The sequence below is a fragment of the Sinohyriopsis cumingii genome, chromosome 12 (genome assembly GCF_028554795.1).
Source record: "Sinohyriopsis cumingii isolate HCF-2022 chromosome 12, ASM2855479v2, whole genome shotgun sequence".
NCBI classification, from domain to species: domain Eukaryota; kingdom Metazoa; phylum Mollusca; class Bivalvia; order Unionida; family Unionidae; genus Sinohyriopsis; species Sinohyriopsis cumingii.
This window is the reverse complement of record NC_142972.1, coordinates 95,103,675-95,129,909: the sequence shown is the minus strand read 5'-3', so window position 1 is coordinate 95,129,909 and position 26,235 is coordinate 95,103,675. Positions and strand designations below refer to the sequence as shown.

General features: G+C 33.9%; 1 protein-coding gene across 7 annotated transcripts in view; it reads left to right on the top strand.

The window, feature by feature from the left end:
* LOC149787015 (uncharacterized) overlaps positions 1-26,235 on the top strand; it is a 57,620-nt gene that overhangs the window by 16,514 nt on the left and 14,871 nt on the right. For 2 of the 7 annotated variants that reach the window (XR_016425070.1, XM_089977559.1), the window contains exons 1-5: positions 8,192-8,328; positions 9,806-9,886; positions 18,047-18,251; positions 18,769-18,873; positions 24,742-24,801. Coding sequence is in view for 1 of the 7 variants with exons in the window: in XM_089977559.1 (XP_089833685.1) it covers positions 18,791-18,873; positions 24,742-24,801 (143 nt within the window). In the remaining 6 variants the exon portion in view is untranslated. Of the gene's footprint in view, positions 1-8,191; positions 8,329-9,805; positions 9,887-18,046; positions 18,252-18,768; positions 18,874-24,741; positions 24,802-26,235 lie in introns of those variants that run through there. The other 5 variants (XR_016425071.1, XR_016425072.1, XR_016425073.1 and 2 more) reach the window with 5 other exon arrangements.

The window sequence follows — 26,235 nt, the reverse complement described above, 5'->3', positions numbered from 1 at the left end:
CTTTGGAATATCTGGAAATACAGCGGAAATCAATGCTGTTATAGATGCAAAAGGTGAAAAAATAATGTCGGTCGTTATTTTATCGATGATGAGACTTGAGAAAATAATTAATATCAGTATTCGATTTTCTGATGTCATTAAAGGTTTTAATTTGACATTCGGCGAACGATAATTTATTTGGGCCTGGCAAATTTGATAATTTCCGAAATATTGTTGTTCCACGATTCGTTGCCGACGCTGATTATATCTTTTCACATCTGCAGAGCTGCCAAGGTAATATTGACCTCCTGATATGAATATTATACCACACCATGAATAGATGAATAACATCTTTGGATGAGGAGGTTCAACATCAATTGCATTTCGACGACCGTCATTTGTCCATCAACGACTTTTTGCTGTATTGTTTTGCCTGATAATATCACAGCCAAAGCTACAACCAGTAGCTGCTTCTGCTGGCGCACCTAAACGAGCAGGAAATTATATGTCAACGACAGATTCTCTAAATAAATTAAGATGTTCCAGTGAGAAATATTTGTTAGACTGGATATAATGCTGTGAAATCACGCTGAGATATCTGCAAACCGGAAGTAACATTCACGTTACGTAACATAAAGCACAGGATTATATAGTAAATACGCCAAATGAAAATATTTAAGGAACAAAGATAAACAAAATAAACAGAAATGAGGAATAAAAAAGAAAGTATTATGGAATAATACAACGCTGCCTTAGAGGCAACACCTACTAGCTATATTATAAAATAAAATAAAGTTTCAGACAGGCGGAATTTATATATAATCAGGAAATCCACCTGAACGACATAAAAACATTCAAATATGTTAGGTTATTATTTACGTATAAGATGGTATCATAATAGAAAACTATTATATGCCGGAAACAAGACCAGCCTCTGATTTGGAAATTCAAGCAAATTTAAACAAGCCCCTTATCCAGCGCATATAAAACGTATGAAAACATGGTTTTACATTGGATAACCTTAATAAAATAACAAGAAGTTTGAGAATGGGTAATATTATGTGGAGATTTAAACGCCCACACTCAAGTCTTGAAAACAAAATATCTGGTTATAGAGGTTTGATTATAGAACAAATAGATACAACCTAGTCATCTACATGACGGATCATGCACCCGATTAAATAATATAACGAGACGAACATCGGTTCTCGACCTGTCACTATGTACGACAAAATAGTATGGCGAGCGGAATTGCAAGCACTGTACACTCTAGGGAGTGGCGACAGTCGTATAAAAATAGGAATATAAATTAAATCTACCTGACTTGATACGCAGTATATAGCCAGACCTGTTTAAAACAATAAATACCAACACGACAGCACAGGAGTAGTTAATCCCCAAGAAAATGTATCGTTTAGAAGAAGTCTACATTAACGATTGCGCAATCTGCATTGCATAATTCACAATGAACTTAGCAGCGATATTATTACTTCAGAACTAAAACAATAACCAAGGTAGTCATTGTAAGTGATTATCACATAGTACTACATTCCCGACCAATCAGAAAGCATACATTGTTATTGCCACCCCAAATACATGTAATTAAGATCCAAACGCAACATCAAAGAAAATAACCCCCTTACACTCAGCCGCTTTCAAGTGTCCTAGATCATGATATAGTGTCTCACCAACTGCACGCTGATGACACCCAATTATACAAATCTAGCCACCCAAGTGAAGTTGTTGTTACCGTCCAAGGTGTAGAGATGTACATTTCTGATTTGAAATCATGGATGACATGTGACAAGCTACAGATGATTGATGTTAAACTGAAGCCATTCTGATTACAACACAAAGACTTTCTCATTCGCCTCCTTTCCTCAAGCAATACATATCAGCAACACCAACTTTAAATTCACACGGCCTATACGAAACCTAGGTGTTATTCTCGACAGTACTCTCATTGCACCAACACATCCTGAACAAAAGCAAGGCTGCATATCTTGAGATGAGACGCATCAGTTCCATTCACATTTATCTTTCAGGTGATGCCACTAAAACATTTGTGTGTCAGTACTTTAAAGACTGTATTATTGTAACTCAGTTATGTCTGGTTTGTCTCAATATGTACTTCAGAATCTTCAGAAAGTTCAAAACACATCCTTAAAGGAGGACGATCAGAGCAGACCTCCCCTTGCTCTGTACCTAACACTGGCTATCCATTCGATCCAGAATCAGGTATAAAGTTTGCTCTATGTGCTACGTTTAACTGAAGGGTTCGAATCCATCATAACTATCTGACCTCACCCATGTGTACAAACCAGCAATATACTTAAGATAATCTTCTGAAAATCGTATTCGCATGATTCCCACTATGAGAATGAAGTCATATGGACAACGTTCTTTTTTGCATACCAGAGCTCTTCGACGTTAAGCGAATTGCCCACTAAACTTAGACACAGCATGTTGTCTATTTTCCAATATCATTTTCTTTGTTTTTTGTAATCATATCATTATATACGTTTGTCTACTATTGTAAATCGCTTAGATCTTCTAAAGATTAGGCGCTCTACAAATTCCTAATTATTATTATTATCATTATTATTATTATTATTATTATTATTATTATTATTATTATTATTTATTATTATCATTATTATTATCAGTATTATTATTATTATTATTATTATCAGTATTATTATTATTATTATTATAAGACAGATATTAACATCTATAAAACACATACAATATAGCACAAAAACACAGAAAAGCACAGCTATGAAATATACAAGGTATAGCATACATATGCAAACTAATAGTCCCAACAGACAATCCCGCCTACCCTGAAATAAACGACACAAAAATGAATATAGCACACACAAGACCTTTATGAAATAGGACTTTTATTCCGACCGATGAAAACCATCTTCAGACGAAAACTGGTTGCACTGGGAGGAACCAAATGGACATGCAAGCCTACAATGACCAAATTTATTGGTCTCTCTCTCTCTCTCACTTAGTTCGCTGCATTAAGTAATCGCATTTATTTGTTTTTATTGGACTTCACCAACAGACTGGTGTACCTCCATGGTGTGCATACTTGAGAATAAAATATCCCCTTGGCCTCAGAATTGGGGGTGAAATTAAGTTAACAAAACTCATTTTGGTATCATAACTGGTGGTCAAATTAAAAATTATTAGGTTGATTGAGTGAATTTTACGCAGCTTCAGCACGTCAGACTGTTTTTGCGCAATACAAAAGGTTAAAAGTAGGATCAATTAAAATTAATAAAAGGTTTCTTATCGACCAGCGATTAAAAATAAAAAAATAAAAGCAAAATGATAAGAAAGTAAAGGTAAAAACTTCCCAATCAAGGTGAATGTAAATCGTATATGTCTATGGAGATATCGATGAAAAGGAATTGAATATAACGGTAGGTATATACTTGACATACAAATGCACAAAGTGAAGCATACACATTATAGTTTAGCATAAACGTTCACTTCTTTCAGAAATCCTGTAATATAAGATAATTTATTGGATCATAAATTTCCTTCATGTCATGCACAATGTTATACTAATTGCGCGTAGGTTGCAGGTTGAAACATAAATGTGTCTGGGTAACCAATAGTATAGTATATTGTGGGAGATACTCAACTCAGTATAATCGATGAGAATATTCGTTAACGATGGGTTTTCCTGTTTTCTGTCGTGTAGTGACTGAAGATAATGCTATTTAAAATACGTCAACCAGAGGGCTTCCACATGGGGATGTCTTAAATGCTTCCAGAGCGAGTCTTTATCATTGATAATTAATTAGATCAATCATCGTTAGGTGCAACTTTCTATCTGAATCATAAACAAAACAGCTTTTGTCCAGTTTGGAGCGCATACACGTTCTATATAAATTGAGGCTTACCTTTCTATCAGCACCCTAGTCAGTGTGCGCTACTACTTTAAGTAAATCTAGAGATTTAAAGGATGTAGCTTTCATGCTGGTTAGGTGTGGAATAAAAGTCAGTGTTCTGTCGAAGATAATACCTAAAACCTCCCAGTGTGGGTTTAGGTCATCATGATGTCGTAGCTCACAGAAATGCATGCACACTGTTTGTGACTTTAAAACCGTTGGTATTGGCCCATTTTCGAATATTGTCTATAAGTTGTTGTAGTTATCTTTGGATTGTATGCATGTGCTTAGATCGATACCATATTAAGACATCATCAACGTGTAGATAACTATACCCACGAGGAGCTAAACGCTTGGTAACACTAATAATTTTGATGTTGAAAAGCGTTGCAGATAACATACTGCCCTGGGGTACACCCATCTCTTGTTCGTATATATCTGGAAATGTAGAACCCACTAGTACCTCGAATTTCCTGTTTGACAGAAAGTTTGAAAAGGGTCAGAAGGCCTTTTAGACCCAGACTGTGTAGGTCATTTAGTATCATGTACTTCCATTTCGCATCATAGGCCTTTTCTAAACCAATTAAAACAGCTACTAAATGTTCTGTCGCGAATAAATGTGTCCAGTGTAACTAGATGGTTATTGGTGCTGTGGATATATCGAAAGCTACTCTGAAAAGGAGATAATACATTAATAGTCTCCAAGTACAATGCAAGCTGCGAATTGATCATCCATTGAATTACTTTGCATACAAAACTTGTCAGTGCAATGGGGCGATCGTTGGTAAGATGTATGCTATATTACCTGGTATGGGAACTGATATTACTGTTGCTTCTTTCTAAACTTAGGTCAGTTATCAGTAATCAAGAAATCACTGAATATATTAAAAAAAGTTAATAACGATGATTCCGGAAGGTGTTGCAGATACTGGTAATGTATTTCGTCACGCTCAGTGGATGTGTCATCGGCTTTGTTTAAAGCCCCAATAAGCTCCGATGGTGAGCACAGCTGGTTATACATTTCCGATTTGAATTATGTGAATTTTAAACGTGACTTTTCTTTTTGATTTTTATTCTTCGGAATCATTGGATGATGATGCAACTTTTGAGATACTGTCAGGAATAATATTTGCTATGCCATGTTTTGAATAAAATTGTTATTGTTCAATTTCTTTTGTATGAAATACTTGTGTTTTCTCTACCATTTATTTTGAAGATAGTGTCATTAACTCTCGTAATAGGGGAAAGGGAGTTTAAAAACAAAAAAAGTTATTTCTTCCATGATGCTCGTTTGCTTTCTGTAATCATGCGGCGTGCTTTGACCAGGAGAATGCAGTACTCATTTAAATTTTACGGCGTGGGGATAAAGTATGTGGTTATTTTTTCTGGAGGAAGTATGGGGTTACATTTTTAGTTGTAGGTTTGTCGACATCCAGAGAACATGGAGCAATTTCTTTTGCATCGATGTCCTCAAAATCCCAAAACCTATTGTGCAGCTTAATGGGGTCCTTAGACACCTTTTGCTGCCTGTTTGATTGTTTGTAGTCTCTTTTTATGTTTTAAAGATTTAAGTAATGGGGAGGTTGTTGAAAGTTGCATGAGTGGAGATTGCGTTTGTTTGTGCCTTGTAGTGTGGAATATTAGCAGTTGATGTTGTATCGGGTAGATCTGTTTGATTTTTTCCATCTGTGGTTGTCATTGGACTGCTTTTTACAATAGTTGTGAAGGATGGGCCATTTAGATGGGTTCGAGATTCGACAATCTTGCTGGCCTATAGGAAGGAATGTTCGACGAATATTTTACACTTAACCTCTTCGTATCTGATTTCCACGTCTGGCAGTCTTTAGAATTGGTATTTTGACAGTTTCAACAATTTGTACAATATTTGTTCGCACTGCAATTTGCTTCTCGATGGCAGGTTTCAACGCATCGGCCATATACAAGGTGTATGGAGAATGTCTTCGTGGCCACCGTTGTTCTGACACTTGAATAAAAGAATAATGAAAGTAGTAAACACCATTGTACGCCATTTTGTACAACTTCACCCGCACTACCTTTATCCTAATATTTAAACAAACCGCACTCAGTTGCTCCTACCATCTTATTGTTTATGTCCTCTTCATAAAGCATAATGTCTAGCCTTTACTGATGCAGAACAGTATATATGACTGCCGTAAGACAGGGAAAGTGTTTAAATAGTCTGTACCTACTCAGAGCTATATAATTGCCCGGATCATATTCCGGAGTAAGATCACACAAATTATACCATTTGTAATATTTACCTTTTCACGAATACAAACAGTACATATATATTAGTGTGCACCCACTCAAACGCCTCTTGTAAATTAGGTGAATTCCATATTATGTACATATTAAAATTGTCTAATAAATATACTGACATCAACGATATCGTCAAATCTAAAAACAATGCTTCTTCTGTGCCATTACTATTGTTTGGCGAACATAACAATATAAAATACCTCAACGGATTTAGATAGCAATCCGTTATGAAACAAACAGTAAATTTAAAAAGACGACATGCCCATAACATCATGATCTAAATTATTAAACATGGGTACGCATAAAATAGAAGCAGAATCGTTTATGGAGGATAAGGTAAGGTCCATTTTATAACGTTTGTTCTATTTTATATTTCGTTTTCACATTAATCGTCGTCTTGTGTTTGCCAATTGCATTTTCTATTGTAGAAAAAATAACTTTTTGAAAACTGTTGTATTACAGCATAATGATTCGGTGTATTTTTCTCATTGTTGTGTTACGTGCATACGTATGTTCAAATTTGGTTATATCTTGTACGTTGTATTTTACTTATGTCTCATATTATTTATTTTCAATTTATCCTTGCCATTGCCTCTTTTTCCTTATGAGTAATGACAATGCCATTTCGTGAGTGTTATGCAAATCCTATTATCACCATTCTCTGTTCCGGTTATATCAGATGCTTTCAAATTCGTGTTTCATCGCCTATCTAGTCACTTTGTATTTACTGTTTTGTAACTCGTATTATCATGCCTCGATTCAGCGAGTAACTTCAAACATTAGCGTGCGATATTTTGAGCTTTATCTGGAATGTGTTTTTCTTATGTAATAACTTTAGCTGAGTTGGTCTAGATGACAAAGAAATAGGATACAAAAGGAAGGAAAATAAAACATATTAACTTTCGAGATATAATGCAGTCATGAAGGGCGGACGCTTCACACTTTAGCTGGTATGATCACATTTACTGGAATTTGAATGTTGGAAGGTAATGATAAGCCATAGTGGTGCGAATTTATAAATCGCTTATCTCTTTCATAAAACACCATCCTGCGAGATGTAAAATGCATTTAGTTGTTTGCCGTCTACGTATTTGGCAATGGACGTAAATGACTATAATAAACAGATAATCAAGAAAACACACAGACACACACACACACATATCTTACGGTGATTTTGTTTTTGTTTTTTACACGGTAAGGTGATTAAGTTTAGACACTAAAGTTTATAATAGCTTTTCTGAATGTCCATGAACAAATGTAACCCGTATCTACATACTTTAATACAACTGCATCCACATATCCTGAACAAGTTTCGTCATCTTGCTTTAAGGCACATATGTTCCATTCATTCTCGAACATTTCATCTTTCAAGTTTGGTGAATGGGGCATTTCGTCCATTTTAAAACTTCATTACTTATATAAGATCGTTGCATATATTATTATGAATATATCTTTATCCTTAACAAATTATTAGCTGTAAGTATGCAGCAGTTCATTAAGACGTATAATTAAGTAAAACTAATTAAATCAAAACTGTTCAGCATCAAGGTTAACAACCTCAACGTCTCCATCAGCGTCCACGTTATGATCGTTGTTGCTGTTATCATTCTCAGCTATTAAAGTGTTCGTATTGCATTTATCAAAATAAAAAGCAGCCACTACTCCTGTAGACATAATGAGGATCTCAATAATGAATATTACCTGATATAATCCTGCAAAAAAGGAAACTAAATCGAATCTCTTAAGTGCTAAAGTGACACGGTACTGAAGGATATCTCTTTGTATACAAATTGGGCTTCTATAGCCGGTAAGAGCTCAATATCATGTTACAAATGTTGTGGGTATTTCCCTTCTTGTTAGCTAGTGAATAGAGTGCCGCAAGCACCCAATGCAATTTTGTCTTCAAAAATTGACTATATCCCATTACCTATAACAAACATATGATAACAACAAAATCGTCAATTATAAAACCATCGCTTTGACTACGTCATTACACACGTTAGGCTGACATGACAAAACTACTTCAATTGATTTGCATAGCGATCCATTATGAAACAAGTTGTACATTTAAGAAGACGGATAGTTACACATGAGATAAAGTTCTAAGCTATCAAACATGGGTACAAATACAACTGAAGTATAATCGATTCTGAAGGAGAAGGTATGTTCTTTTTTATATTTAATTTTCAGATTAATATTGTTGTCGTCTTGTGGTACTTACAGCAGTAATAGTGACCACATCATTAGGTACTGTAGCAGTATAAAAATCACTATATTATTAAATATTCAATTAGTATTGGTGGCAATATTATTAGGGTTATAGTAAAAAATAACATCAATAGTATTATGTAATGTAGTAGTAAATTGTAAATTTAAATAGACCCATCAGATCACGATCTATTTTATTATACCTTTACTGAATGTCCATGAACACATTTAACCCGTCTCTAGTTTACGTTCATATCCAGATATCCTACACTAACTTATATATCTTGCTTTAAAATTTATTAAATTTTCACATCAAACTGTTCATCATTAACGACAACAACTTTGCCTTCGCTACCAGCGACCAGGCCAACATCGTTGTCGCTGTTATAATTATCAGCCTTTAAAGTGTTCCTATTGCAATTGTGAAAATAATAAAAAAGAAGTCATTCCTCTAACGACATAATGAGTCTCAATATTGTATATTGCCTAATAGAATCCTGCAAAAAATCAAAATGATTTGCTGTTACAATGAATAGAAGTTTATTTAATGAAAACCAACTAATTTTGGGTGACATGAAAGGTTTATGATAATCTAATGTTTATATGTTTTCTTTCAGTTTAGGAAACAACGAGACTTGAGGCTAAGGGACATATTCCTAACAAACTTAAGCTCAGATTCATCTAACCTACTACTACTACTACTACTACTACTACTACTGATAATAATAATAATAATAATAATAATAATAATAATAATGACACCATTGTTTATGAGACCAATACAGCGTACAATAAATCTTGTCATGCTATTTAGACAAGGCACCTCGACAAAAGAGGACTTAAGAGGCAGTTGTCATTTAAAAACAGTTTTGACATTAAATTCATAAAGGTCATTTTTAAATGACATTTATAATTCCAAAGTCTCCAACCACACCTTCTCAATGTCAAGTAGTAACGGTAGGCAAGTTTTGCTATACGCACAATGCTTTTTATCTGAAAAATACTCACGTGTTTGTGAATATAAAATCCAGGTATATTCTACGCGAGATAATCGATGCAGAAGTGAACACTGGAGGTTTATGATATTGAGTGGTATGGTAGAAGAGTTTAAAAGTAAGCATTGTCTTGTGTGAATAGTTTTTAATTTTTCAATCTCGAACAAATGCTCGTTCGATCATTCCATATTGCTAAATGGCTCTCTTTAGGTCACCAAAGGAAGTTTGAATCTATGAGTCTTCTTGCGTTTGTTCAACAAGTCCTGGGGTTTTATCTAACAGACACATTGACTTTAACAATATTTTTAAGTTATCGTTTGAAATGTACTTGCATATGTAAAAGGTAATTGCTTGAAATGAAAATGAAAATCGTACGCTTAAAATTAATATTTGGAGAGTTGCATTATGCTGAAAACACTTTGATTGTATTTTTAGGGACAAACGAATCTCACTCCGAAAAAATAGAAGGCTTAGAGTTTGATGGAATACAGCTTAGACATCGACGTCAATCGCCAGGTATGCGTTGAACACTTCTAATTCCAATGTTTTATTCACCTCTAGTACAATGTTTAAATGACACGACCACACACAAAAGGAGCTACACAGAACTCTCTTCAATATTTTTCTTGCTTTTGTTATATCAGAAAGCTATACTAATCTAAAAGAGCTCTCCGTATAAAGATTTTGTATAGTTTAAAGTACCTTAATTACAAAATGTTATGAAAAATCCAATACTTGTATGACCATCGCATGTGTTTGTTTTGTAATATTTGCCCTTCCGTCTTTATATTTATGTGTTTTCTGAAACAGCTTTGATTCAAACTATATAAATATGGGGACCACAGAATGAATAAATGCTTCGAACTCATGTATAATCCTATTGCAATCAGCATATTGCGCAATGCATATAATTTCGTCATAGGCAAACGTGATAGTTATGGATTTAAATATTGATCAGGTATAACAGTTAAAAGAAAAAATGACTTCGTAAATATTTTAAAATAGAAATGCAATCAAATTGAAAACAGCATACTCCTGGATACATTCAGCACTAAATGAAAATATATTTTAATATTACAGACAAAAAATGCGTATTAAGTTGGCATTATGTATCAAATAACAGTAAGTGCACAATTCAATTTAAGATTATTCCACCATTTTGAAAATATGCCTCTGTGTGCAAAAAGGAGAGTGTTTGTTATAGGATAATATTTGGTGGACAATAGGTGGATAATGAGAACTGATCTCTGTGGGATATTCCAAGTTTTAAAATTTGAATCTGCCATTTCACTGCATAGCAATGGTTTAATTATGACAAAATTCGACAAATCGATACTTTCATTTTCTTGACTATTATTTAGACGAGACATTTAGTCCATATAAACATGAAATCAAAAACACTTTATTCATTGAGTCTGCGATTGTTACGTTCTTAATAAATCCATAGGACACTTCTCAGAATTTTGTTTTTCATCTGATGCATTGTAGTGTTGTATCACATTTTAAGCTGTGAACAAATTTAAATCTAATGTTGTGTTACGATTTCGTGCAATCCGTATTTTTCCAATGTCAATATACTAGCAAAGTACACATTTGTGCGAAAGTAAATATTTGTTTTGGAGGGATTGAATACTCTATGACGAGTTGGTTTTATTAGATGTTTTTCGAAGGTCAACTTAATTATAGTTGTTTGGGTCTATGGGTAGTACTGAATGGATTACATAATCGTAGTTGTGTTGGTGAGACTGGTAGTGTTGGACGGATTACATAAATATGAGCACAAGATACAACCTTTATTTAGAATATCTCAAACGTTTTGTGACACATTTATTTTCGGAGTGTCCATAATAGTAAATTAAGATTACACCACTGACGTCACTAATGCTACTTATCCTGTTGTGTCATCCTGCATCTTCTTAAATGCTATGCAATGTAAGGTAATACAACTGATTGAGGTCGTGTTGTGTTGCATTGTATAGTGATGTCTACCACCGGGGCATCATGCCGCAGACATGTATCATTAGGTCGAACAGCCTTAACACTAACCTCTTATTTCTGAGCTCCAGGCCAGGCACATACATCTGCTTGTCTTATTATATATGATTTTATTATGATTCGTCAGATGTTTGAATCCACGACATTCCGCATTCGACGAAGACGCTCTAACCACTCAGCTTGCTGAAGCGGTCTATCGAAAGTGTAAAAATTCATAATTATATCAATGATATCTTTGGGAGGAAACCTATTTCAAAGAAAGTGTTAGCAGCTTCCAATACATCAATTACTCAGACTTTCAAAGTTGTGTTTTCTCTGTGTTTCATTTTGAATAAAACCATATCTAGCCTGTATTTTTTAAGCAAACATAGAATAGATACAGAATACAAACAATTCGGTTAAATATGGAATCAAAGGAAACTAAAGTATATTTAAATAATATAGAGAAGCCTTGTCAGTAAAATCCAATCTTGTTTACAGGTCTCTTTTCACTTGGTGGATATTTCAAGAAACAAGACGCCCCTTAGGCATACATTTATATCCGATAAAAATAAAGATCAGATGACTCTTACTTACTACCTCTGTTTAATAATAATAATAATAATAATAATAATAATAATAATAATAATAATAATAATATAAATGATAATAATAATAAATATAGTAATTATAATAGTGGTAATGACTTGAATGCTTATTAGAGTAATACAACGTAAACTTATACAAGGTGACAACGAAAGTGTTCATAGGATGTGGGTGACATTTAAGCAAAGATTTGACATTAAATTCATGACGGTCATTTTTCTAATTAAGAAAACATAATCTTCGAATCTCATCAAGCTAATTTCACTAATTCATCTGCAGAGAAGCTATGCCTATATCGACCTTAGTCGCATTCGATCACTAGTCCTCAGGTGTATTCATTGCAAACTAATGTTTTTTTTTTTTTCCACTATACCGCATGTGTACATTGCACACAAATATGTCTTAATTGGTGATTGCATAGCTACATTGACTCCGACTGCAGATAGGCATCTAATCATCCTCAGCCTGTGTAAATAATTTGTATGATATTTCCATGCGTAGAATGCCTAGCTAGAGTCAATCAACATTTAACTCTCTTGTTTTAACATATAAGAGTTAGCTACTTAGGAATCATCTCTTGTACTGTATAGTATTCTTTAACGTAACGTACTATGATCAAAATATATAAGAATTCTATTCAGTATAATACGTGACTGTTTTAGGGAAATTAAATCTCATTTACCCCAATTGCAATCCGATATTATTCTAAATATTAACATAGACACTGATATGCGGTGCTCAGTTAAAGGTGGATCTGTATACATTCATATGCAATAACGTAAGCCTCATACACTTTAAAGTGCTTAGCTTCGTATATTCTGAAAACATGCCATTGTTATTTTCTTTATTTGTTTCTGTCATTTAGGGAAGTCGGAAATGATGCTTCTGCAACAGAAATCGCAAGTCCTCTTTCTGTTAGCTGGTTTACATAAAATTATCTGCATAAAATGTTAAAATTAAATTGTCACTTGAATGGAATCGCTGAAAACATTTGCTATCATAGGACGCAGGTTGTTTAAATTTCAAACAATTCATAATTCCCTTATTCCTGTTTTGTGACTGGAAGTTCCTGCTGCAGAAATTACTCACCGTAGTGTTAAAGGAACGGAAGTCACATCATCAGAGCTACAGGAATTGCAAGAAACAAAAACTTATTATAAATGGTTACAAATCTAAAAAAATCCAGTGAACCTAGATACTAAAATGATCAGTACCATACACGTATAAATAAATAATGGATAACTTTGTAACTTTGTGGAAGTATCAAAGGAATGATATGCCCTCACTACGCACTTTGCTAAGTCCAAACACCAGACTGTCAACCAATACAAGCACCACCATGTTTAGAGATTGTTAATCCTGTATAAGACGGCAAAGTTTCACTATAATTTGCGGAAATGTTACACCTGTATAGGCCGTAATATGTATGGGCAACGGTAGAAATGATATTAACATTCAATACCTATAAGAAATTTCATTTTCTGACTTTCATTGCCGCATTACTGGAGGTTATTGCATTGCTGAGTCAAGTAACTATGCTTCTAATATACATCTCCTAAATCCAAAGAAAGAAAATCAACGAATTTTTTTTAAAGTAACGTACATGAATTATCTATCTATCTATTTATCAGCGTCCAGCTACGGACATAGTACAATGGAATTAAACTGACACCGTCAAGATATTATTATTTAAACATTCAAAAATATCTCATCAAATTCTCACTTTAATTTGTATATAACGATTATATTTATACTTCAATTCCAACTTTACGCTACGGTAGGCATGGTACACTTACAATTCCATGATAACGCCATTTGATAAAGATGTCTCATAACATACTTGAATATAAGATTTGAATTAATCTCTGGAAATATTGTAACCTTTTGGAAATGATAATGCGAACAGTGTTCTAATCACTTCGAACTCGTCTTGTTTCAAAAGTACTGACCACTTTGGAATGTAACTAGGATATCGATACGTTTCCTGGAGATCACAATGGACGTTAGTATATTTAAAATCCCAAGAGTGCAGTCGTATGGATGACAGATCATGGACCCTAACTATTAGAAGACATTACGGATTTCATCCTTATTATTAGGGAATAAGATTTCGATTCCGAAATGTTGCGAGAAAATATTTTATGTTCAATTGGTCTTCTAATTGTTCTTACTATTGGAATGAGTGAATCAAGGTCGTGTAATTTGGAGGGCACGTCTTATATATGTACAAATATATCACAGATAGAAGATTTTCAACCTTACTTGCCATTCGTTGTACAGAAAGTAACGCTTATTGGAACGAGGGATATCAAAGAGTCCTTTCCTAATGGTCTTTTCCAAGATATCAGTTGGACGAATGTATCGGAACTTTCCCTTCATATGTTCACACGTATAAGTTCAATTGATAAATCCTTTTTGAATGGACTGAACAACTTGAGATCGTTATCGATATCAGAATGCTACACTCTTCAGTTTATTGATCCTGCATTATTTTATTCTACCCCTTATCTTGAAGCATTATATCTCGTTGGAAACGTCATATTGAGATCATCTGCTGTCGAAAATGCTCTGAAAGGAAAGGTCAATAAATTGAAGAATTTGTCATTACAGCAGCTTCAAACAGAAGTTCATGAAGCTGGTTTCATCGGTAAAAACTTTATGAATGCTCTTGAAGGAAAAACGCTTCTATAACTTGATGTCAGTTATGCCAATATAGCTTGAATTTCTTCAAATGAAAGCTCACACGATGCATTATACAATTTGAGATATGTCAATGTATCACATTCCAAACGTACTTGGTATAGTATCGTTCAAATCGTATGTCACCTCCCAAATCTTGAGGTGGCAGATTTTTCTGGATGTCAAACGTACATAACGATTTCTAGGGTAAACATAGTCTACATTCACAAATGTAGTTTGCCTCCAAAACTGAAATACTTATTTTTTGAAAATGTTTTCTTATCTAAAGGAGAAATACGCTTACAGTTTGAAGAACAATATACTAATTGTAGCTATTGTAATCGTTTGGAAGTCCTCGATTTTAGCAATAACAGACTTTCTCATTTCAATGTGACAATGACAGGAGTAGAGTGTTTCCTTGGACTGGTAAAGTTCAACATTTCCAAGAACGGTATGGAGTACATATCACTATCAGTGGTAAGTAGTTTCTCAGCACTGAAGGTCTTGGACATGTCTGAAAACCAGTTGTATAAAATGCAACATATGGGTGATTTCAATAACTTACTGCGGAAGAACTTGATGCTGGAAATAATATATCTTCGAAATAACCAACTTAGTTTTATTCCAAACAACTTCCTCATTTCTAATACCAGATTGCTGCTTCTTGATTTAAGAGACAATGACATTAACGAATTTAGTATCAACTTTAGACATTTCTTGAACTTGAAGATCATAGATTTAGGTAAAAATCGGCTAGGAGGTCTGTTTTCTAGTATGTATCAAACATTGGAAGTACTTTATTCATATCAAGCAAACAACAACGGAAGCACACTTAGCTTCTTAAATAATAATCTTATTTTGCAGTCGCTTGATAGGAAAAGTATTACAGAAAGGTATAAATATGGTAACAATATCAACACTGAGTTTATGTCTTGAAGTCAAATGTAAGACTATTCCACAATACCTAACGATTGATTTATCTGAAAATCCCATCGACTGCAGGTGTGAAAATGAAGGCTTTCTGAAATGGGCTGTCAATACAAAAATACGATTCGTCAATTCGGAAAGTTTGGTTTGTAATTATGGAAATAGGAACTCTCTCCTTTACAGGAAGTTACACGAAAGCGTTGCATTTGATTGTCTGCTTCCTGCCCTTGTTATCAAAGGTATTTCATCAATTCTTTCCGTCATTGTGATTTTCAGCATTGTAACTCTTGTGGTTCGTAAGATTCACTTAAATCGTCGCAAGGCTCAAAATATTGAAATTCTAAAGAGGGAGATTAGAAACCGTTATCATAATTTCAGGTACGTGGCATTTATTCCCTACTCCAGTCATGATTACGATGTTGTTGAAAATAATATATTACCAGCTCTTAGGACCTCCATACAGAAAAGACTGAATACAGACAAGGAAGTTCTTTGCACTGGAATGGAAAATTTCATACCTGGTATGCTCATCATAGATGAAATACACAGATGCATCGATAAATGTTTAGTGGTAGTTCCCATTATAACATCAGGTTTCATTCAATCGCCATGGAGCCAGAACGAATGTTCAGTTGCGATTGAAAAACATAGAAAAGTATTGATTTTGATGGAGAAACAGACAGATATATCACATGCCGGGACAACGGTTACAAATCTGATTGAGAATAACACAAGAGCAACATGGTCGAATAAGGAGGGGCAATTTGTGATTCATCCGTCGTTGAATCTTGTTTGTGATAGAATAATTACTGTAGCTGCTGAAACCCTGAATAAACAAAAACATTATCAACGTTAAAGGCCAGGTAATTTAATTCCATTACTTGAGGAGAATCCATCGTAATAGCCCCGACATATCTGCACAGTAAAATGTATCTGAATGTTGGACAAGTAGAACGTTTTCTTAAGGTGTTTTATTCGATATGTTACTGACAATTCACCCGATCCTGAACTTTATCAAAGTTTCATATATGGATGGAGAAGACCGCGTGTAACAGAAATGACTAATGCGATGATTTTCAGACTTCGCAGCTTTTTAGCTTCTGTTTTGTCTTCTTTCTTTAGTTGAAAATGTGTCTTCTAGTTGTATCTTGCTCTTGTCTTATTAATTAAATATACAATAACTTCACGTCAGCGGAATGTTATTCCATCAGAGAGAAATGATTCTTCCAAAGTTGTTTCACATATGAATAAACATTTTATTGCCGTGAAAATCGTTGTTTTATTTGAAATAGGATTTCACAAGTAAACTTGAGTTCCTGCCCTGATGAGACTGTTTGATATTATAAAAGAGTTTCCCCGTAGATTAAGTAGACATAGTTTTGCTTTTTACGTTTCCACACATCTAAAGCCATATCTCTGTTGCATATAAATTTTGTCCTTCAAAATCCACATTTATCATTGTAATCTGTGTAAAATAAGTTTTATTGATGTTTCGTTTTGTTTCTTATTGTGTTGTTGTTGCACATGTAACCCAGGAATTCAGGATGATGGTAGAATTAGTTTCTTTCATTGCGAAGTGTCTTCAACACTCGCTACCTGATTTAGCATTTGAAGAACTAATACTGTTTGGGCGAAAACGCATAAAAATGATAGCAAGGAAACAAAGATAAAAACATTCACAATACACAGATTGACAGATGTTATATCAAACATGTATCAGTCAAACATTGTCAGTTGCGCGTTGAATAAATTTATGCCACAAATCACACAGCAAATATCACTATTTCCATAGGCATTGGATTAAAAAGTATGTGATGATTAAAAAACATATTTGATATCACAAGACAGATTCATAAGATTTGTTTTGCCGTCTGTCTTAATTTCCTACATTCACCTAGATAAACTTGCATATGTATGCAGCCACATATTCAATCAGTTACAGAGATTTAATACCATGAAGATAATATCGCAGTCGTTGAGGACAGAAAACGTGGAGTTAAGACCATTTATTGACAAAATGTCTCTTCGTTGTATGTGACGCCTAAATTATGAATTAAATACGAATTAATTTCAAGTCAATAAAATGTTATTACATCGATGTAAAATGATTCTTCTAAACGTAATTCACATATGTGGAAACATTTCGCTGAACTGAAAAGCTAAATTAAAATTATTGGCCTGTTAAAAATATTTATAATGTAAATTATTTTTATGTTTCCCTTACATTTAGGAAAATAAATATATTATGCTTTAAGTTGCATGCAAAAGACATTCAAATTTGTCACTTTTTTATAGCTTTCTGGGTTTTTGTTGCCGGAATGTTAATAGGCTCGATGTTTAAAAACTTTTGTATTATTATGTAATCCCAATTTTTATAAGTTGACCACGTCTTCTACGTTTTGATTAAACGTAAGCGGCCATGTGATGCTGATCTGAATTTTTTTACACATCGATAAGTTATGCTCACTAGTTTCGCTTCACGATTTCCAGATCATTTGATGTGAAGTTTTTCTATATAAACCCCGTGATTTCCGTGATCGACAATTAGAAGTTAAAACAATGTAACTGCACATATCTTCCTGCACTTCAAACTCAACCGTTTTGCCGAAGAAGAGATATGGCAGGTTTCAGAAGACCTTCTTCGGAAATTATTGCTTTTCGCCTGGACAAACTGTTTCGTCAGCTGTTTTTAAAGGTCAGTGTCATATGTCAAGCAAGGGATTTCCATAATGGACACGATTTTGCTTTGGAAGAACGAAATGGGTAGTAAATAATAACAAAGAATTCTGCAAAATATAAATATATATATATACATATATATTAAAATAGTGATCATAATAATATACCACTGGCATGACCCGTTATAACACTCTACCTTATATCATTATATATAGAATCGAATGCTCTTGGATGGCGAAGATCGGTCTATGTAATCCCTTGCAGTTAAGAGGCTAATCAAAGAAAACTTTGATCTACATAACGGTTTGTGTTATGATGACGAAATCTGCTGTTCTAACGAATGAAGAGAAATTAATTTGAATTATATGGATAAAACTGTTATGGATGGTTATTTACTGATGTGTACATTTACTATTACCACATTTTACTAGGTTTTTATCATTAAGCTTGTTTGTACATTCTTTCGTGTCCAACAAGACGAAATATTTGGATAAAACGTTTCAAATTAGTGAGGGCAGATTTCCACTTCACAGGTTACGGATCGAACAGGAATTTATGTCAGCATTTTGTGGGAGAGAAATGACCAACGAACTTCAACAATTTGTCATGAATTTTCCAACAGGACATTTAATATTTCGGTAGGTATTTTTAACGATATTACAATAAGAAGAAGCATTCCATGCATATGTCCCAAATAAATTACACGAGAGAGAGAGAGAGAGAGAGAGAGAGAGAGAGAGAGAATATTCCTTCCCCTACCCCATGATAAAAGCAGTATCTAATTATTATTTGATTTTGTTCTTATTTGTTAACATATTTTAACTCCAGTTAGCCATCAGATTAAATGTAGCATTTTGTTGCTGTCGTAATCCATGCTCTGATTTGACTTTTAATAACGTAGACAAATCACTTACCCTGCTGTACAATTCCAGTCGGCTGAGTGTACATTCACAGCGATTTATGACAAACAAACCCATATATTATAGTCAGGGTTTTGTCTCTATTGTGATTTGGGAATGGATGGAATCACTTTGCATCTGACGATACAGTGGCCGCATTACTCTAAAATATTCCTAGACTCCAAGGGATGTACATGTCTATCTTCTATTTGGACTTTCGATCTCAGCTCATGTTCGCATTTAATAGTAAGTACCAGGTAATTGTAAATGTCATTGTTATTAAACCCTGGAATGGCTGAAACATCACTTGTTCAATTTCCGATTGTCTCTATCTCGGGACTTTGCTCCACTGGTGGGGTTGTCATTTTATCACAACGTCTTCTCTCCTCCCACGCCTGTCTTATCCATTCATCTAAGTCATTCAATTTCAACTTAACCACACCTTTTGGCCTAATAAACAATTCTTTCTTGTCACCTGTTAACAACTGTTCATGTATACAAAATTAACATTTCAGCTCTTTGACATTCTGGTTAAAAGTCTAATGCAATTCAAGATTGCATGTGTCTAAAAATGCAAGCCCTCTGGTTACTATAGATCAATTACATTCGAGAGTAATTGTTCTTAAAAAAACACACTCTTATAAATAGACCAATGAAATTCAAGTGCATATGTGCTTAACAAAGGTGTACTATGCTTAATAAAGACTAATGAAATTAAAGAGTACATTTGGCTTACAAAGACAGACACTGATTAAGTGATATCAATGACACTCAAGAGTTCATTTGCTTAACAAAGGTACACACTCTGGCTAAGATTAAAGAAATTCAAGATTATGAGTTCTTTACAAGGGAACACACTGATTAACATTTCATTTCTTTGAACTTTCATGCTGTTGCATTTTCAGACGTTTCATAATTGTATAAGACTGCATACATTTGCTTTTGCTTTTACTATAGCAACATAATCCATTAATGCAGATCGTCTAATTGTATAAAAAGCATGATCAGTCCATTTCCACTGTTTGTCATGTTTTATGAACATATCACAACGTATATTTTTCAACACTTAATATACCACTGTTATTAAATCTGACACACAAGTTAGTGATGCCTCACATTCAGATATGGGAATGGGGGCACTTTAAATATGTAATTATGAACTTGTTACATATTTCTTAATTCGGCATGAAATTCATGGTCTATCTGGCCCAAAAATAGAACAAAATTTAGTACTCCACGTATGTACGGTTATTCAATATGAGTATACACACACACACACTCACACATACGCGTATTTATATACTTGTGAGACCTTGACATATGACTACAGTTTGAGGACCTTAAGAAGGAATGAAAGTTTATGTTAGAAATTTGAAAGTAAGCTTAACTGTAAGCCAGACAATATCTGTATCACTTCATTTTTGCCGTATACTTCTTTAAAAATTATGAAACTATATAATTATAACTATATACAGACATATACACGAGCTTAAATGTACAAATCGTATTAAATATAAGTTATTTTCAAAAAAACAAACCCTTCGGCACTGTTTTGCAACTTTGTAACCTCTTTTATTGACACAATCAAAAATTATCATCCATTTGGGAAGTGTGAAATAACATTTTATAAAAATATGCATCAAGTCTAGATAGTGTAAAATAAAAACTTAAGAATATCAAACATATACAAATTGTCAAATCATCTATTAAAATAAAAAATGTGATTTCTAAAAATTTAAGTTGACACCAAAGAAACACTAATGTTATTATTCAGTTTTCCCAATGCAAATTCACTGGAACTGAAGCTGCGTTTGGGAAATATGCGCTTGACTCATTATATGACAATATACCACAACTAAAGTTTAATTATTAGGCAAACTAAAACGGGAGGTTAAGGACATTGCGTTCAATTCGTTTAACAGTTAATTTTTATTTTGTTTATGCCTTAAAATCATATACCGTTATTAAATTCACATTTCTACTATTGTATATGCTACGAGATGAACATGTACAGTAATGAAAGCTAAACTATATGGAATACTATTTTATTGTTAAAACAAAATGAGTTGAGAACACTGACTTATCCATTTGCTTAACAATAATCATCTAGTCACCACGAAGTCGGCGACATGCATTTAAACTCTCTCTGACGAGCTGACTTTTGAGAAGGAGTTACATACACTTATCTTAATTCGTTTACTTCTTTTTCAAACAAGAGATAGTTATCAGTCTTCTGTAATTTTCATGTAAACAATCACACAAGATATGATAAACACCGATGGTTTGGTAGTGTTTAAGTTGATTGATTGGGCATTTAAAGAAATATAAATGGATATAATAATTATGGATACGTTCTTTATTAAGCATGCCTGTAAAATAAATCTCACACGATTTACATTATTAACATGTACAAGTATTACCTAACTACTATAAATAGGCGACATACATCAAAATAATCTCTGAAAAGCCGGTTGTTTAGGGTCAAGAATCTCGGCATCAGCCCGCAATCTTTCCATGGTTGTGTTAGGGCTTGAAGTCCGCGTACCACGAAATTTATACATTTTTCATTTAAATAAAAAGAGGCTTGTCGAACATCCTTTCAATGAAAAATGAATACGAGTGGTTTATAACTGACACAGCGTACATACTGTACATATATTATATTTATATCACCTGCTAATACATGGGTTTGCACTGTGAATGGAGTTTAAGATTGATACCAGTCAACTGTGTATTGACCGAGCGAATGATTACTCGCATCCTTACCAAGCGTATCCACTACAAAATGCAGTATGTGCCTTCTGTTGTTATTTAAAATTACCCTAGCAGTTTTATAAGCTGAGTGTTTTCTTTCTGAGTTTCTACTGTCTACATTGTCACAATTAATATAAGAAACATTTATGATTTAAAATTGAAAAATGGTATTAATGAAGAAAGCAGAGCACTACAAACACATGACTAGCTCAATCATTGACATGAACGCTGAGCCCTTCAAGGACTAGCATATAGAAATTAGTGGGGACTAGAAACATGCGAAATGATGAACAAACAAGACGTAATTAAAATATTTTAATGTATTTACAGTTGACCATTATTCTTCTTTAATAACTGTACTAACAACCATAAGCTCTCTCTGTGTCCCTCTCTCTGTCTCTCTCTCACCGTTTGATCGGCTTGAATTAACATTTACCATCATTCATTAGTCCATAAGCATCTTGGGATGACACAAAACGAAACTCCTCCTGTTAGATCGTCTTTTCATAGATTTTCTCCCGTATCTTGCTACTATGGTCGAGACAGAGAGAGAGAGAGAGAGAGAGAGAGAGAGAGAGAGAGAGGTGGGGGTGGGGGACATTTTCATATTTAATTAATAATACTCGACTTTAGAACATTATAATAGGTTTACGAAACAACAACTAAATATTTTATATACAACTGTATGGACCGCCCCGGTGGACTAGTGGTTAGTGCCTCCCAAAGTCTTTATCTCTCTCACTCCAGGCTTCTGGGTGCGGAAAGCAGAAAGGATTGCAATGAAAACGTGTATTCATTTAGAAAACGGGGATTATCAATATTTTTATCGTTATTTTGATACGTAACTAGTGATTGGTAAGTGGACAGAACACAATAGCAACGGAGCCGGTGCAAGAATGTTTATATATGCATATTTTTGCTTTAAGGGCGGATCACAAATTGATATTACAACATTATTGTTATATAAAATTGCTTTATACCAACACTATCAAAGCCATGTTATGTTTAATTTATATATGCATAACTGACAAGGTCAAACATAAATATACAGTACCTGTTGTCAAAACTTGCTTCAAATATTCATGTTATGGCACGGATTACAATATGGGAATTGAACACTTTAACAGGGATAGACTGATTATATAAACAATGGACCATTCTGTAAAAGAAGATTGCGGTATATGTAATTATACACAAAGATGATGATATATGTACTTTGGGGAGATCACAAAATATGAAAATTGCAAATCATAAAGAAATGCTAACTCTACGCGACCTCTCTTATTTATGTTTTGACTTTCCTGCGAAATAATGCCCGAGACTAATATGAACTTCTTCCTGGCATCAGGCAAGTAGATTCTGAAAGTCTTAATAACAATAATACGAGTGTGTATTATATTTTGCATCAAATTGATGACTTGTGCTAGTAACTGATGACGAGATTTACAACTATAGCAATTGTACGAGATAGGTGAGGGGAAGAACATAAAATCAAATTCAGTTATTTTTATTCCTACTTTGTGAACATCTGACATTATCAATATTCAATTGTTTACATGTAATATATTGGATTGAAACAGTTTCAGATCAGATATCGTGAAAAGTTCATGATCTCTCCTCCAAGAATATCAAATTAATAGGACCAAAACATCACTGTGAAATCCATATTAGACATCATATCATCACCATTTTTGTTTAGAACAGATTCGACTTTATTCGTGTTTCTGGCTGTATAACTTCCTATTTTGGGGTGGAAAACGATTTTCAAGATGCCTACCATGGTGGCCACACTTAACATCAGAATGGCACCGTTTTAATTTTGGACAAAGATATTTCATGAAGTCTGTTGGTTAGAACCTCGTATTGGTGCGACTATCCACTCATAAGTAGCGAGAATAATATTGTCAAGATGGATGCTGTGTTGGCCATGTTGAATGTTTAAGTGGTATCATTTTCATTTAGAACCAGTTAGACTACGTGTGGCAAACATTCATGGCAATCCTCAAGGTCGAGTCGTAGCAGCAGACAATGCTTCTTTACAATGTTATCTTCACATTTTTGTATGATAAATCCAATGAGCACAGTTCATTTAAAGTGATCGTGCATGTGAATATCTTGGACTAACGATGGGAGCGGAGTTCTGTACAGTTGTAAATTTATATTCACTTTTTCAGCTATCCTTGATTAAAGACATACTCTATTTAAGTTTGAAATACATCTCAAGACCAATGGTAGCAGGATAACCCGATAATGCTGTAAACTTTACATTCGTTTTAATTGTTCTCAAAGGATCCATTGTTACAACGGTTCTTTGCAATAAAATCAAAACTGGTGGTGGTTTGTCCTGGTACGTATTATACAGGTGGTACAATGCAAGGATTTTATCTCTCAATACAAATGTGGGAAGCAGCCAAGACTCTAGATACCGCTGACATATAAAAACACAACTTTAAAACCAATTAACAACGCTTGTGGTATATATTTAATTTGTATTTGTTTGCCTTTATGATTATTTGTTACGTATCTCTAAATTGTGTTATTGACCTTGGTCATTAATTGAGTTTAATACCTACCTGACAAAACTCTTATTTTTGTGTAAACAATATAATCCATAACTAATACGTATCTATGATTTTAGATTATATATTAAGATAAATATTACTCGAGATAAACCTTTACTAGAGTTTTAATTTAAGACACACATGTACCTCTTGGGAATTCCAAGTGTACTTGCTGCATTACATGTTCTTATATGAAGTTTTAGCACATACATGACCTTGTTTAAAACTTAAAATATTCTCAAAATAGCCTTCATTCTGGTTCTGTTATTACAATTTTGCTTTTTTGTTACAGTGGGAGAAGTAACAGAACGTTATTAGTGCATGTCTTAACAGCAGTTTCTGAGGACCCAATGTAGGTTACATTTCAATTAATATTTGAAAGAATTCATTTCTTTAAATTATTCACTGGAATTTAAAGGTACTCATTCTTACTATAAAGACTAAATCACTATTTTGGAAATGTACTGAACTGATTTAAGACGTTTTGGATTATATCACCCCGATACATGATGACTGTTGGCACATTAACACATTCTAGGCTATTTACCTATCAAGTTCAATTTTGGAATTTGCATCGCTACTGAAATTCATTTGAAGAAGAGAAAGACAACCGCAATTTCAGAAAGAGGAGAGAGATAAAGAGAGAGAGAGTGAGAGAGAGAGAGAGAAAGAGAGAGAGAGAGAGAGGGAGGGAGGGAAGATATGCAAATGGAGTGTGTGTGTGTGTGTGTCTGTGTGTGTGTGTGCGATTTGGATATTTATCATACTTTTACAATTTTACAGTCATATCATTGCTGCTGTTTTATCGAGACACATTATCCTAACACCACTATAGCAAGTGCCAGCATTAAACTCTTAATGCTGAGCACCCAGCGCAGAAAGCTGTACCATTTTCATATCTTTGGTATGACTCGGTCAGGGTTCGAACCAGCAAAATCTCCCATCTTGGACTAACGCTCTAGCCACTAGGCCACCGGAGTGGTTTATAGGCAAATGGAAATACAATAGAAGAGATGAAAAGGCAGAGAGAAAAGAAAAAAGGAGAAATGCAATTTAGATTTAAACATTAGAGCTGAAAAGTGAAAAGCGTCCCCTCCTTTACATGCACGCTTATGTTTTGATGCTATCATAAAAATAATCGGTTAGTATCAATTGTTAGAGAAGAGGAAGTAGATCAATATGGCCAAGAGAGCATTGAAATATATTTGTACAAAGTGTACTTACTGGCAAAACTAATTAAATCTACACTTCATTTTCATTGCAACATAGTATTAATTATGATGTGGTTAAGAATGTATATTGAGTGGTGATGAATTGTTACCTGACATTTATCATCACAGGTTAGGAATTTCAAAATGGAAACTGGATAGACCTATATTGGAACATGAAAGTGCATGCTATTTCTGATTGCTAAATATTGAAACATAAGCAACGTAATAAAGACAGACTTTCCAACGGTTCCTATTTTAAGAAATCATGGTCAAAGTCCTGAACTGAATGTTATAAATTGGTCGGATCAAACAAACCAGTCTGATTTTATTATTGAAAATTATAAGCCATTTCTGTTGAAAGGTTCTATATCACCTGTGGGCAATTCTAACAAACCTATCCCGTTTAAAATATTAAAGGACACAGGAGGTTCTCAGATTCTTTTATGATCAGGTACATTACCTGTATCTGAGAAAAAATCTGGTCACAGCACAGTGTTCTTATTCAGGATGTATAGTCAGGCTTTGTTTTTCGTCTCCAGTGTAGTTAACTCATAATCTTTTGATTAGGAAAGGCA